Here is a 16,646-nt window from a genome sequence, read left to right as displayed (position 1 = left end):
ATAATGCAAAACGTTTTTTTTTTTTATCTCACTCCTAACACAGACAACCATTAATCAACTGACATGAATAAATTATGAGAGAGTATTTTAACACAAGCCTAATAGATACGTTATTGTGTACAATGTACATTCAATTTGGCTTATTGGTAATGATGTACCGTGTACATCGTCACCAATAAGGTAAATTCATAAACATTCACAATAAAGCCTTTAAAACAACATTCATGTAGAACAACATGCATAAAACAACAATTACAAAGTACACCATAAAAACAATACACACTGTTATTTTTCAGTTTCCCCCCTGAAGGATTGCCACCTTATTGTGGTCAGGGGGTTTGCACGCCTCAGTGACCCTCAGAGTGAGACCAGCAGGAGCTGAGTCTTCGGGTGGAACACCCACGTTGGACACGTCTCAGGGTCGATTGAGGCCTGACAAAGTGCAATCCACTTCTCCAGGCTGAGGGCTGGACACACAGCTAACACCCCGTGCCGTGAACAAAACAGTTATTCACAAAAAAAAAAAAAAACAAAGTGCTGGCGTACAATGCGGATGCATAATGTCCCCTTCACATTTTTGACTGCCCCCCACATATGTGCATGCCTAGAACCAGCCCTGTGAAGCAAATTCATTAATGTTAATCACTTCACGTAAGTGTGTAGCTTTTAAATTGGACATATTTGCTTTTGTTCCTGGTTTATGGAAGATGGCATAAAATGAAAGGGACTGTGCTATTTGGGATTTTGTAGCAAGGGAAGACGAGTCCATTGTGACTCAAATGATAAAATGTGAAAATAAATAAACAACATTTTTACAAAGTTGGGGCACACCATATTTGTATTAGTCCATCCTTTGTTTTAGCAAGTACATTACTTCCTGGTTCATGGGGGACTGCATAAGATGAAGGGACAGTACCATTTTTTATTATGTAGCAAGGGAAGATGAGTCCATAGTGACCTAAATGATAAAACCCAAAAATATATACACTTTTTTTTATGTGGCACTCCATATTTGTGTTTGATTGTCCATCCAGCTGTTTGCGAGCACCTTGCTTCCTGGTTCATGGAGGATTACATAGGAAGAAGGAACCACACCATTTTTGATTATGCAGCAAGAGAAGTTCATTGTGACCCAAATGCTGAAAGGGCGCAAATAAATAAATGCAATACAAAAAAACTGGGGTTTGTCAATTTGTTAGCTAGTGGGCACTGCCTGGGACACCAGAGGGCGCTAATACCAAGGGACGGTGCCATCTTTGATTCTGTAGCAGGGGAAGACAAATTCATATTGACTAAAAAGAGCAAATAAATGTATAAAAAAAATTGTGGCGCCCGTGATGTGCAGATCAATACCATAGCAATACTGATACCAGCCTGAATTTTACTCCGTATCAGATCGGAAAGGAAGTCAGTGGTATGCACATCACTATGTGGCACCACTGATCTAAAAAAAAGACTGGATCGAGCTTCTATTGTTTTATTTTTGAAGCCAATGGAAATTTGCGGCGGCCATCTTGGTGAGACCACTTTGCTGTGAGACAACAGTATGGCAACGCACTGGTAAAACTTCGATTGATCGTATAGCCACCAAAATCAACTGCTAAAGGTTATAACTACTCAGATTTATACGCTTTTGTGTCATTTATCAAGCTAGTAAGATGTATTTTAGCTTCGAGACGGACGGAAAATTGGCTGTGTGGCAGCCTGCAAACATTGTTTACGTACGGAATTTAAAGTCTATCTTTGTCTAATTATTTTCCTACGGTAAACCATTATTTTTTTTTATCTCAGGATAAGGTTAAGGCAGGAAGAAAGCAGAAATTTTGTCACATGTCTTCTACCTTTGCGTGAATCATGTGTGGTATCAGAATTAATGTAACTTGGTAGTTGTGGTAGCTTTTAAAAAAGCTGTTTTTTGGTACAAAAAGACATTAGATAAGTGCAAATACCCAAAGCCTACTGTAAAAAACTGCATAGAAATAATTTTATCATTGATTGCTAGGCTAGGCACCAAAAAAAGGCCTAGTTGTTACAGGAAGGTGTAACTAGAAAATTCTTGCAAAACCACCCATCAAAGTTCATACTTTAACTTTTGGTTACATTTCGAGAACTTTTCAAAGCAAAGCAGTTCAAGTAGTGGCACATATATCAGGTCAAAAAAAGGTGCCAAGTAAAAGTACTTACGAGTGGAAGGTTCTTGGGAAGTGCTTTTTAAGTTGTGTTTCCTCATCCTCGCTTCCTTCACTGGCACTCCTGATGTTTTTGATGATTTTTCACTAATTCTGCGTTCGTATACCAGCACAATCACAAAGCTGTGGCGCGTAAGGTGGTCTCACCAAGATGGCGGCGATCGAAAAAATCTGGCTTCAAATTTTGGCGCGTGAAAACAATAGGTTGCTCGATCCAGTCTTTTTTTTAGATCAGTGTGTGGCACGCTACATTTGTGTTTGTTCATCGTTAACTAGCGGGCCACTTCCTGGTTCATAGACCAAAGCATTTTTTTTTATTATGTATCAGGGGAAGACGAATCCATAATGGCTTAAACAGTAAAATGAGTGAATACATTTCTCCAACAAAAGTAAAAATAAAATTGCAGAGCGCCATATGTTTGTCCATTTGTTAGCTAGCAGGTTACTTCTTGGTTCAAGAAAGACTATATGCGACTAACTGGAGCATACCATTTCTGATTTGGGGGCAGGGGGAAGCTTCCATTGTGATTGAAATGCAAAAAACAAAAGGAAAAAAAAAAAGTGAAGAGTTTTTCTTTGTCTAACTAGCTTGTTAGCCGACTACTTCCTGCTTCACGGATGATGATGTAAGCACGCAAGCTAACAGGACCCTAGACAAGTCCATTATGACTTTAACAGTTAAAATAAGTAAAAAAAAGAAAAGTAAAAAAAAAAAAAAAAAAGTTAATTTCTGTATTTGTGTACATTTGCCTGTCCATTTGTTAGCTAGCAGGCTATGTCTGAGAATTCTAGGGCGGTTCCATCATGACTCAAAGGGAAATAAAGGACGTAAAATAAAAATCATAACATATTTATTATAGCCTTACCACCTTCTCTGAACCGCTGTTTAGAAAGTATTCAGACATAAAACTCACCATGGAGCTTTCAACACTACTCATTTTGTCAAAATGGCTGCCCTTGTGACTTAATTGAGCGACAATTCTGCAGTTGTTAGCCAATAAAACCATTAGATTAGAGGCTGTCCCCTGAAGAGGTGTCAAACCATGGTGTTTCCTCAAAGAAAGCTGTCCTCGCTGGCCACATAGGAGAAGCCATTGAAGGCGTTGTTGGCGCTCGTGCCGGCGTTGAATTCAGGTGTCCGACTAACAGAGTTAGGAACCATTTCTCTGGTAAACTCTGGGTCAATGTGCTGAGTGTCGGCCGGGCCCCTCTGAAAAAACAAAAGTAGTGGATGAAATATGTAAATGTACACAGTATACTGTATATAATGTGCCATTTAAAGTACATCAGCACCCAAGCAACACTCACCACATTGGGGTTATAAGGAGGAGTGATTCTCTTGTGGTAAATATCGTCCCAGTTGATTGTAGAGAAAAAAGTGTGGTTCTTCACTTCTAACTATAGAACACAACAAAGAAAAACTGAGCATAAGTTGCATTCGGAATTTGGAGGAGGATTTTATGTAACACACTTACAAAGTCAGCGATGGCCCCGAGGCGTCTGTGCTGATCCTTCTGCAGGAGGCCCTCTAGCAGAGAGCACACGGCCTCAGACTTCCCCGGGGGGAGCAGCAGCGGCTTATGGAGAATCCCATCATACATTTCTCCAACATCACGGCTGTAGAAAGGAGGCTAAAATTGGAAGTAGGGTTGTTATGTGACAGGAGCACTCTGCTGTTTTTAAGGACCCATTGCAAAAAGGATAGCCGAAGATCCTCTAAATCAGGGGTCCCCAACCACCGGGACCGCCCATTGACCGATACCGGCTCGCGGTAAACTTTAAGGCGCAATGATAAAAAAATACACTTAAAAAAAATATCTGTAAATAACTACATAAGGGCCACACGGTGGCCGTGTGGTTAGATGTTGGCCACACAGTCAGGAGATCGGGAAGATCTGGGTTCGAATCATTGTTGGGCATTTCTCTGTGGACTTTGCATGTTCTCCCCGTGCGTGTGTGGGCTTTCTCCGGGTGCTCCGGTTCTCCCACATTCCAAAAACATGCATGTTAGGTTAATTGGTGACTCTAAATTGTCCACAGGTATGAATGTGAGTGTGAATGTTTCTTTTTCTATGTGTACCCCGCCTCTCGCCCGAAGTCAGCTGGGATAGGCTGCAGCATACCCGTGACCCTAGTGAGGATAAGCGGCAGAGAAAATGGATGGATGCATGGATAACTACATTAAATTTGATGTAAATGCATATCAATTTTGGAAATATGGGCCATTTTTTTGTTAAAAAAATATATACAGTTAGAAATCCCCCAGTTTTCGCATGTTTGTGTTGTTTAGTTTCATTGTGTTTCAGCAAGCGGCAAGTCATCCCACTCGGTTTGATGGTCCTTGAACACACCATAGTTGTGTGCGTGTGCTAACTTTCCACCACACTGCACAGATACAGTAGACTACTATACTTATTTTGCCCGTTCTTTTATCTCATATTTGGTCCTGAATGCTGACACTATGTGGGAATGAATAAAGGTCAGGTTTTGATGACATTATTAAGTGCTAATGTGCATATTTGTTTGGTGCACAACCTCAAATTAATTAATGCTGGCACACTGCCTGTTACCGCACACATTATAATCTTCTCTCTGAAAAACAAACTCCAGGATCGTACTGGTGGATGGTGGGTCTGTATTCATTTTGTGCCTTTAATTGATGTTGTCCCTGTCTTAGTTTTACACAATACATAATAAATAAGATAAATTAGATAAAGTTATAAGGTAGGCCCCCCTTGCATCCCAGTCCGTAGGAAATTTGTGAGAACATGAGCCAGTCTGTGGGTCCTAAAAGGTCAGGGGCCACTGCTCTATATGACAGGAGCGCTCAGTTGTTTTTAAGGACCTACTGCAAAAACGCCAGTCAGAGATCCTCCATATGACAGGCACCCTCTGCTGATTTTAAGGACCTAATGCAATAATCAGAGATCTTCTATATGAAAAGAGCGTTCTGGGGTTTTTAGGAGTCGTAGTTGCTAGCAAGTCAACTATATTTGCGGGCCAGTCTGATGTATTTCACAGGACAGATTTTTCCTGCGTGGTACTGGTCTCTATAGGTTGGTTCATTTTTACTAAAAATCACCTTTTGGGGTCACCAAAGGTCAAAGTTCACTCATAATAAGCCATATCAACCCATACCTCACATTATACCCCATGATGAGAGCTTTCTACAGCTGTATATATTTGATCAATATGTAGCAAGTGACACTTACCAGACTATAGATCATCTCATAAAGAACGGCTCCCAGACACCACCAATCAACTGTCCTGTCATACGGTTCCTTGCGAAGAACCTCTGGTGCCAAGTACTTCATTTGCCAACATGCAAAGTTACAAAAGAAAGCCAGAAATAAACTCAACCAGTCATGTGGATGAAACTTGGTTTCCTTTCAGTCATTAAGAGCTTTTGGGATATTCTATTTTATTTTATTATTATTTTTACTTACTTCCGGGGTTCCACAGAAGGTGGAAGTGGTTCCCTCCGGTTCAACACCTTCTTTGCATAGGCCGAAGTCTGTCAGCACCACATGGCCCTGCGCACAGCAAACACCTTCTATTCCTATTTTCAAACAACTCATTTATTCATAATCAAATCATGATATTAATAATAAGAGGTGTTGTGTGTTATGATGTGTTGAAGAGGATGCACCTGAGAATCTAAGAGGATATTCTCTGGCTTCAGGTCTCTGTAAGAGACACACAAATGATCACACACATAGCTAGCTAGGTACAGTAGCTAGCTAGATAGATAGATAGACACATAAATGAGTTGAGTCTGACTCAACAGTGTCTCTGCTGCTTGGATTCAAGCAGTGCACTTCGTTGCTACTCAGTTGCTTCACTATGTCTTCAATCAATCAATTCCAAACACTTTTAAGAATTCTAAGCAATCAATGAATCGATAAAGTAATTATTATGCTTATGTGAAGTATTCACCGTAACATTAGTGATGGAGTGGTGACTCTGCATTAGCCCGATCCAGCTGTGGGCGCTACTTGCCCCTTATTTCCAATATGTGTTTGATTTTTTTATTCGTATTACTTGCTGTTCTTATCATTACACATCATGGATTCATGGATTCATGTGTACAAATAAAATTGTCCCATGTTGTCTTTGAAGTCAAGTGAGTTTCTTCCTGTTCCCGTGAATTCCGCCTAGCAACAGGCGCTATAGGTTTATAATAAATGTAATAAATGGAAAATGATTGCTGTTGTTTGTCTGTTTTAGTGCGTAATGAAATAAGAAACACATTAGACGTTAATGGGCTGCTCTCAAACCTAGAGTTGGCCTTTTTTTTTGCTAAACTTTGCGCGTATACTCTTCATCACAGTCAAAATTCAGAGCGTGCATCATGTGACATCGCTGTCTTGTCCAATTGGTCAGCAGTGGGTGCAAGAGTGTAAACAGGAAAAAAATATGAAATGGACAGGTCGCCTGTCCTATAATCACGCAAAGTATGCCACTATATTTATTAAGGAATCCAATTTAGTAAGCATATTTATTCTCATTAATATGGTTATTACACTTTCTTTCTTTAATTTTTATTGAGTTAATTATTTTTGAAATAATAAATTTCTTTCAAATTTAATGTTCTGCATAATATCCCGTTCCACACTCCAGTCCAGTGGGTGGTGGTAGTGCACCTAACAGCTGATTTGCCAATTGCCAATAAAAAAACTCAAGAAGAAGTAGCGCACTAATAAAGACATGGCTAGTCGCTTGAATGAGGTGGAAAGATGTAGTTTTAAAAGGATGCCAATTTCATTCTTCTGAAAAGATATGCAGTTAGAGCACAAATGACGACATACTAAGTGCTTTGCACGATAAATGAAAGACGCATTCGTGAAGTTCTAACGTGAAAGCATGAGCGAACCTTCTAAATGAATTTTAAAAGGCTGTCTAACCTGTAGACAATGTTGAGGGAGTGAAGGTAGCCGATGGCGCTCGCCACCTCTGCGGTGTAGAACCTCGCCCTGGGTTCTGTGAAGCATCTCTCACGCTGCAGGTGAAAGAAGAGCTACACAAAAAGACACAACAAGGACACAAATATAAGAAGATGTTTGGTTGTATGCCTTTTTTTCATACCTCTCCTCCATTGACATAGTCCAAGACAAAGTAGAGCTTCTCCGCAGTCTGGAAGGAGTAGTGGAGGCGAACCAGAAAGGGGTGTTTTAGGCTTTTTAGCAGCACATTTCTCTCTGCCATGATGTTCTTTTGCTACCAGAGAAAAAAAATGGAGCGTAAACCAATTGTAATGACCACCAACAAATTATCGGGTCGATCAAAATATTGATTGTATCGATGGCAAGAGTAGTATCAGTATCGGGTCGATACTAGCGCGATGAAATCGATGTTTTTCAGTTTTCTTCTGTGTTAATTTTAATTTTATTAAATATATATTGTTCACAAATGAGTTTGTTGAAGATCATGATCTTGGAAATCTGTATCCTGTGTTTTATTGTGATTATAATCATGATCAACAAATTAAAGACAAAGAAATCATTCAAAGATCTTCAAAAATGCTGTGTCAATATCAGTATCTGCATCAGCCCTGTATTTACAAATATCGGATATCGGATCGATACCAAGTTTGCAGTATCACCCAACCCTGCGTATGACTAGTGCTGTCAAGAGATTAAAATAAAAGAGATTCATTATTATCTGTAATTAATTGATCTAATTCATCTCTTTTGTAATCTCACCTAAAAATTGCTGAGAAAAGCCCTCACCTTCAGGTATTTTCATTTAAAATAATAAAATTACTAAACATTATTGTGGGAGATCAAGATATTGATACAGTAGATAAGAAAAAAGTGGCTTTATAAAGCCATTTCTGAACCAGTCTCAAACAATGGCTTAAGAGGAAGCAGCTCTGTGATCATGAATTTTACAATAATGTTTCATCTTCTTCATTGTGTTTTGTTGTTTTATTATTTATTGTCCATGAATTGTCATTGGCACCCTGTTCTCCTGTGTGACCGTTTGGTGTTTTCTTGTCTCTTCCTTTGACCATCCAGGGACTACAGATGTGAAGTAGACTTTCGGCTAATTCCGGCATATTTACTGTAAATTTAATTGGTCATGAATATGCATTGTCCCTTTTCAGTAAATAAATACAAAAAAAATCATTGTTTTTAACAGACTTCACCCGATGCAGTCCTAACCATTTCCATTCCGCTGTATTTGAGACTTGATTTGAGTCCCAAGTGCTGCCTGCAACCTTTTGTTTGAACCACCATGGGGGAATATTAATCTCCTATTAATCTTCAAAAACAGGTCCATATAAAGCTCTGAAGTTAACACATCAAAAAACAGAACACTTTTCTTGACCTCACGACTGGGTGCTTTGCGTTGATGTGGTAGGCTAAACTTGAGCTGTTTCGGTGGTCGGCAGACTCCTTCTTACAAAAAAGTCATATCACTCTGCCTTTATAAATGGTGCCATCTGAGCGTTTTTTAAATGTAAACTTCCCGTTCATTGGACTGACAACTCTCACGTGCGCCTCCATTTTCCCATCTCCTCGCCGCTAGTCATCGCTACTCACCTTGCCCTCCCAACACAATGACAGCCAATCAATGTCCACTTCAGGGTGTGACTGACCATTGCAAGAAGCCCAATGCATAAAAACAGATTTTATAAACAGGCAACTTGCATACAGAAACAATAATATTAGAAGTAAAAAAGTTGATCGATGTGATTTAAAAAAATAAAAATAATGCACTAAATATGACTTAATAAATTTATCACAATTAATGCTTTAATTTGACACCCCTACGTATGACAGACTGCTCAGACGAGATTAAAGAGATACAAGCATACTAAACAGGATTTTCCAGGTTAAATTTACATTTCTTCCAAAACGATCATCTTGAAGCAGCCTAGTTTCTAATTTACAGAATTGAATGACTGACGATTTTATCCTTTGCCAAAAGCAGAAGCAATCATTTGTGAAATGACAATGTTCATGTGTATTGCTGTATTTACAGAGTTGGGAAATTTCTCAGTAGACTCATTCTGAGTCCTGTTTTTTTTACAATTGACGAGCGGGTCCGTTATGCTCCACCCCAATGAACTTGGCCTAGCAACTAGTGGCTGCGTACAAATCTAAATCTAAGCAACTCTCTTTATAGGTTTTTTATCAATTTGGGAAGTTTTATAATGAATCACTAAATGTTTTGCATCTAAAAATATAGGAAAACATACATTTTTAAAGACGGCTAGTAGATGCTGACCAAAAGCAGCACTATTATTAGTGTTATTGTTATGCACGGTGTCAGATGTTTCAGCGTCACACCAACTGTGATATGTTTAATTTAGTAGTGCTGTTTTTTTGGAAATTAGCCCTTCAAATATTAAATGATACCTAAAACCCTCATAGTAATTCTAGTACAGTACAGTATAGTATTATACAAAAGTGCTAATTGGTTGTATTTCTATTAACTGATCTTATTTTTTAATGTTGTCCTTTGTATGCACAAGTGGATGCAATCATATAACATCACCAAGCACGTATTGCAAATACAATAGCTATAATATAACATTCACAGTGTGTGCTGTATACAAGTGGGTATACAGTAGAGGGCACTCACCTCCTTTTTTTTCAAGATGACTTTCTTCTGCAGCACTTTGACAGCATAGAACTGGTTGGCCGCTTTGAGCTTGGCCAGCAGCACCTGCAAGTTTTTTCTTTTAGTTCATGCTATTATATTTCCGCTGTTTACTCAACTGCAGAGAGTGCCAGGCATCTTAGCAGGAGTAAGGCGTTTATTGGAGGTATTAAATCAGTTTTCTGGACACTACTCATCATGTTTAGCTGCTTTTTCTCCGCTCATCAGCACTCACTCTTTTAATGTCAGCTGTACAGATGCCACCTCAGATGTGGTAGACATCCACTTGGACACATGGGGTTATAAGACGTTTTATTCAAATTGAATTATTCCAGTAGATTAATTACACAATTAGAACAAGAAGAAGAAAAAAAGCTGAACCAGGAAGCACATAAACAAATACCTATCATACTATGATTTGCATATTTTGCGTAAATTCATAGAGAAAATAAAACTTGCAACCATATGGTCGTAGTGAGAAACAACCTTTCAGAGTATTACTGTGTTCAGTTTGAACATTGGTCTGGAAACGTTTAATGTTGTGTTATTTTTCCACAGACGACCTTAAGCAAGCACAGTTAATGATTCGTGAAGTCCACAATGTCAGCCAACCACTTCAGTTACGTCACATTTAAGCACATTAACATGACTCCTGATAACTACGTATCTGTGCATTTATGATTCGAGGAAAAGTTAGCGCCAGTGATCAAAACAGGTACAGTAGATCTCCCCTTTTCGCTGGGGTTACCTTCCTGGACCACCAGCGAGTAGTAAAACAATGTATGTAATGGATACACCCATAAATATGTCTGTTTTTCACACACGGCTTGCCTGTTGTGCTTCCAGTAACGACTTACAGAGAACATATCAACTTGTGTTCAGCTTGCTGTAAGTATTGAGGGCGAATTGATTGTCAAAGCTAATGGTTTCATAGCCAAACATACTTTTGAGTCTCATAGCACATAACTATGGTGCGTTCAAGGACCACCGAACTATGCGTGAAAACTCCCAACACTATTCATTAATTTTTAATTGTGACAATCCAATCATTTAAAAAATAGAAGATTTTTGTCTTTGTTCAGTATATGTTACAGCTTTCACTGCTATTTCATAATGTGGAATGACACAGACTTTGGGCGTGAGGCGGGGTACACCCTGGAGTGGTTGCCAGCCAATTACAGTGCGCATACAGTGGTGTGAAAAAGTGTTTTTCCCCTTCCTGATTTTTTTTTTTTTTTTTTTTGCATGTTTGTCATACTTCAATGTTTCAGATCATCTAACAAATTTAAATATTAGTCAATGACAACACAACTGAACACAAAATGCAGTTTTTAAATGAAACCTTTTATGATTAAGGGAGAAAAAAATCCAAACCCAACTTGACCCTGTGTGGAAAAGTGAATACCCCCCCTGTTAAAACATAACTTAACTGAGATTATTTGAGATCTATCAGTGAGGAAAAGGTTATTTCTAAGCTTTGGTACTCCAGTGAACCACAGTGAGAGCCATTATCCACAAATGGCAAAAACATGGAACAGTGGTGAACCTTCCCAGGTGTGGCCGGCCAACTAAAATGACCCCAAGAGCGCAGCGAGGACTCATCCAGGAGGTCACAAAAGACCCCACAACAACATTCAAAGGACTGCAGGCCTCACTTGCCTCAGTGAAGGTCAATGTTCATGACTCCACCATAACAAAGACACTGGGCCTGCATGGCCAAAACCACTGCTGAACAAAAAGAACATTAAGGCTCGTCTCAATTTTGCTAGAAAACATCTTGATGATCCCCAAGACCTTTGGCAAAATACTCTGTGGTCTGACGAGACAAAAGTTGAACTTTTTGTAAGATGTGTGTCCCATTACATATGATGGTGTAAAAGTAATGCCACCTTTCAGAAAAAGAACATCATACCAACAGTAAAATATGGTGGTGGTAGTGTGATGGTCTGGGGCTGTTTCGCTGCCTCAGGACCTGCTGTGATAAATGGAACCATGAATTCTGCTGTCTACCAAAAAATCCTGAAGGAGAATGTCCGGCCATCTGTTGGTGACCTCAAGCTGAAACCAACTTGGGTTCTTCAGCAGGACAATGATCCAAAACACACCAGCTAGTCCACCTCTCAATGGCTGAAGGAAAACAAAATGAAGACTTTGGAGTGACTTAGTCTTTTCTAGTCTTGACCTGAATCCTATTGAGATGCTGTGGCATGACCTTAAAAAGGCGCTTCATGCTGGAAAACCCTCCAATGTGGCTGAATGACAACAATTCTGCAAAGATGAGTGAGCTAAAATTCCTCCACAGCGCTGTAAGAGACTCACTGCAAGTTATCGGAAACACGTGATTACAGTTGTTGCTGCTAAGGGTGGCCCAAACAGTTATTAGGTTTTGGGGGTAATCACTTTTTCACACATGGTCATGTAGGTTTGGATTTTTTTCTCCCTTAATAATAAAAGTTTCATTTAAAAACTGCACTTTGTGTTCAGTTGTGTTGTCATTGACCAATATATTATTTTATTTGTTTGATGATCTGAAACATTTATGTGTGACAAACATGAAAAAAGATAAGAAATCAGGAAGGGGATGAACACTTTTGCACACCACTGTGTAATTAAACAACCATTCACACTCACATTCATACCTACGGACAATTTTGAGTCTCCAATTAACCTAACATGCATGTTTTTGGAATGTGGGAGGAAACCGGAGTACCCGGAGAAAACCCAGGCGCGCACGGGGAGAACATGCAAACTCCCAGATCTTCCAGATCTCCTTACTGTGGCCAAGATGCTAAATGCTAAGCCACCGTGTGGCCTGTAATGAAACATAACAGCATAAAAAGGTGGTTCTGGGTTTGAATCAGCTATGAAAGGTAATAGTCCTCATTAAAAATATATCCAATCAAAATATACTGGTACTGTATATCATTATAACTAAAAAAAATGTACATTCAAAAAGTAAGTAACAATTATAAAATAAAATAGAAAACGTTATGTGGTTGTTGTTTTTTTTAAATCTGGGGTTAAAATTGTAAAACATTACAAAATAAAATGTATTTGAAAAAAATTTGGTAGTAAAATTTGGACTTCCTAACTATTTCAGTGAGTGCCCCCTTTTAAGGTTAGCCTTTTACAAATTGCTGATTTCAACAAGAGGTGAATAATAAGAAGTGATAAGTGATTGCCTCACCTTTCCAAAGGTCCCTTTGCCAATGACAGCCAAGAAGTCAAAGTCAGTGGGTTTGGCACTGCAACAACACACGGAGTCATCTATTAAAGCCATTTGTTTGTATTTATAATAATACTCTATGTGTACTAGCCTCTTCTTAAAGACTTCATGTATTAATAAAAATAATGAACTGTAATGAGACAGAAACCGACACACTGTATGCTGGTCCTTGTAAAAGCTCATAGCTGTTATTCAATCATACAATTTTCCACCACATCCTCTAATAACAGAAGATACTTAAAGAAGAGTGATCATATGGCCAATGGGGGCAGAGTTGGAGTACTTACTGTGGGTTTGCTGACGGTCCCAAATTGACATCATCATCAGGAGTGGAGGATGGTGACCGTAGCTGCTGCGTGGAAGACAACAACCCACCCAAAAATAAGTCAATAAAATAGAAAAAAATACATATGTACTTAACAGTAAATGGTATTTGCCTTACAAAGTACATGAAGTACTGCATGAAAACGAATGATTACTTATCCAGCCTCTCTGCTGGTGCAAATACAAGCAAAGTTGCTCGATACAAATATAATTTTAAAAAAGGTTAGGAGTAGGTATATTAATAATACTAATTTTTCTTCATTTATATTTTTATACAGTTGCACTCAGAAGTATTCGACCTTCACTGCAAATTGTAATTATTTGCCAAAGGCAATTTGAAACCCCCAGTAGTTTACAATAAACCAACAAAACCTGAAGTTTTGTTGGTTTGTTGGTTGTTTACATGCAACTGTATTTAATTTAATTACATTCTTACTGTAACATCTAATATTACAAATGGTCACTATTGTTTTTTTTAAATGGGTCTATATTTTAGATGGGTCTGTCTATATTTTTTCCATTATAGTCATATCATTTCATGTTTATATTTAAATAATACTCTTTTTTTCATCAGATTCTATATTGGATTCAATTGCATTTAATATAAATAATGATTGAATTTAATTAAATGCAATAACACTTCTAATATTACAAACAGACACTATTTTTTTTAACTGACCATCTTCTAAATTTAAATAACATTTCTTAATTTAAAATACATTTCTTTTTTAATATTGTTTCATTTTATTTAATAATAATCAGCTCCTATTAGACCAAAATTGACAACAGATCAACCATGAATTTAATGTAATTGTACTTAATTTAATAAATACTTATGTTTATTTTATTTTAAAATAATGCAATTACTAACAATTATTCTTTATTGTATTTCATTATTTATGAACCAACTAAGTAAAAAAAAAAATGGAATAATATATTTTGCCAATAACATTGTTTTCTTCTCTTCTTTTTAAATGTTGTTTCATTTGATTTAATAACTAGCTTCCATTAGACAAAACTAACAGATTAACCATGAATTACATTTAATGGTACTTAATTTAATAAATAAAATACTATTAAATAATGAAATAATTCACAATTATTTTATTTTTTATGAACCAACAAAGTTAAGAATTTATTTCTTCCTTCCTTACTTCTGTCCTCAGTGAACTAGCTCTCAGCCTGCGGCCATAATAATGTAATAATAATAACAATTATGTTGCGTACACACTCACATTACAGTGGGCCATTATCCATTTGACTCCAAGTGGGAAGACAGCATCCGTTTGTAAAACCTAACGCAGGACAGGAGACATGTTTCATATGAGAAATATACAGCATATCTCCAAATCTTGCGTTGTTTGTGTGTGTTTCTTTGTTGTTCTAAATAAAGTGCTGAGCACAGTGTGTGGAGCAGGTCCTTCAGGTTTGGAAGGAGGGCCAAAATGCTGGACCAGCAGAACGACGCTGAAGGACATATACAGTAGTGATACAGCGAGTGTGTGTGTTGACATTGTCAACATTGTCTAATTTTCTCAGCTGTCACAACACGCAGGATGCACGCACTGTACATTTTCATTCAAGCACAGCCAGCTTTAACATGAAAGCCATACTTGTTTGCTAACACCATATTTGGCAACACCATACGGTATGTGAAGAAATGTAACGTTGATTCTAAGGAAAAAGAAATACCATGAAATAAAATCATATTAGGTATATTCTTTCTAAAAATATAATGATTATAATTTGTAAAAAAAAAAAAAAAAACAAAGCAAAATTCAAATATGTAGGCATTTTATGTGGTTATTTGAGGCTACAGATGTAGACTACCACCAGAAGGGAGCTATTTAATCCAATCAATTATTATTAGTAGCATTATCATTTTTGTAGTTATTTATTATTTGAAATAAAATTTCAATTACGATGAATCCTTATAGACTGATGCATATGGCAGGTATTCTTTCCATACTTTTTAAAAAACATTTTTAATTGAAGTTAGCGTGAACCAGATTTTGTACCACCATGTGATTTCTCCCAGCCAATCAGTGAATATACAATATGTAATGGTACTGAAAGGGACGTTTTACACTGTTGTCTTAAGTTAAAAATACATTGACAATGATTCAAAAGCCATAGAAATGTGAACAAAGTAAAAAAAAAAAAAGATTTTGGAATACATATATTAATTTTTTGCTTGTGAAATATTATTGTATTATTTAAAACATTAATCATTTTATTCTAAATTTCAAGCATTATTTTTGGCTATGAATTTATGTACTTTTTTGAACAAACTTTTGGGTTAAAAAAATACAGAGATGATGAAAAAATATGACTTATTCAAAATATTTTTAATATTATTTATAACACTTGAACACGTTTTCACATGGTTAACAAAACTGCAAAAAGCCTTGTGTGTGAAAAAGCTACTCTGTACAAAGGTCTTTAAACATGTCATATACGTGTACAGTATAATGATTTAATATCCCTATCTATTTAATATTTCCATAGCAACACAAAACATGTGGCAATACATTAGCATTAAGTGTGAACTCACCTGCGTGTGCTGGAAGACTGTCACCAAAATGTGTGGCAAAGCAGCAGCAGACTGATCTCAGGCCAGTTGTGACATGAAGAGAGTGAATGATTGATGGAAAGTTGTTAAACATTGGGCGGAGCAACACAAATGTGTGTGTGCGTCCCGCAAAATTTAGAGTGCCAAGCTGCAACAAGCTGCAACGCGTCATCAATGTAATATAACGCATGTTCGTCCGCAGTGCGGAGCATCTCCACTAATCCAATCCTAATCCAATGCTGTCCTAGCTCTTGGTTGTACTTATGTGACCTAAAATAATCAACATGTGGTTGAAGTGTAGAGTTTTTACACAAATATGTCGAATATAAAATGCTATTTTCCCTTATAAACAGTGTGAAAGAGACGTGTCGTCTTATATTTGCCGTCGAGATTTCATACATACAAATCAGCAGGTGGAGCCAAACGACTTCTCCCCCAAGTGAGTCAGGGTAGCCTTGACGCAGAGTCCCGCTGCGGAAAAAGGTGTCTCAATTGTTCTTTGCAAATTAGGAAACAACAGATGTTGAGTTATGATGCAAAGAAATATTGACAATGAAATATGAGAATGCATTTTAAATATATATATTATATATGTATGTTAAAATTATTTATAATATTTTGTTGTTGTTGATTTTGCCTTTTAAAATATTTTTCCAAAGACGTGTTTTGAAAGCGAGGCACTGTGTCACATTCAGGTCAATATAGTAATTAACTCATCAACCCACAC

The 16,646-nt window shown here is 37.4% G+C and overlaps 1 protein-coding gene across 4 annotated transcripts; it reads right to left on the bottom strand.

The window, feature by feature from the left end:
• Positions 1–12: 12 nt before the first annotated feature.
• On the bottom strand, positions 13–15,996 carry sgk2a (serum/glucocorticoid regulated kinase 2a). Of its 4 annotated transcripts, none has more exons than XM_054777489.1 (13): positions 15,902–15,996; positions 14,583–14,642; positions 13,311–13,375; positions 12,985–13,042; positions 9,780–9,863; positions 7,275–7,406; positions 7,094–7,188; positions 5,839–5,875; positions 5,636–5,722; positions 5,402–5,497; positions 3,665–3,820; positions 3,498–3,587; positions 14–3,399 (listed from the first exon to the last, which is right to left on the bottom strand). In XM_054777489.1, exons 2-13 carry the CDS (start codon positions 14,595–14,597, stop codon positions 3,244–3,246), a joined length of 1,071 nt encoding a protein of 356 aa, XP_054633464.1. In that variant the 5' UTR covers positions 14,598–14,642; positions 15,902–15,996; the 3' UTR covers positions 14–3,243. The 4 variants fall into 4 exon arrangements, with proteins under 4 accessions (XP_054633549.1, XP_054633464.1, XP_054633381.1 ...); XM_054777406.1 differs by having other exon boundaries at positions 15–3,399; positions 7,094–7,206; positions 13,311–13,372; positions 15,902–15,990; XM_054777323.1 differs by having other exon boundaries at positions 16–3,399; positions 7,094–7,206.
• Positions 15,997–16,646: the final 650 nt, after the last annotated feature.

Source organism: Dunckerocampus dactyliophorus, chromosome 1 (assembly GCF_027744805.1).
Source record: "Dunckerocampus dactyliophorus isolate RoL2022-P2 chromosome 1, RoL_Ddac_1.1, whole genome shotgun sequence".
In the NCBI taxonomy this organism is placed as follows: Eukaryota; Metazoa; Chordata; class Actinopteri; order Syngnathiformes; family Syngnathidae; genus Dunckerocampus; species Dunckerocampus dactyliophorus.
The sequence above is the reverse complement of the archived record's forward strand: the minus strand, read 5'-3'. Positions and strand labels throughout refer to the sequence as shown.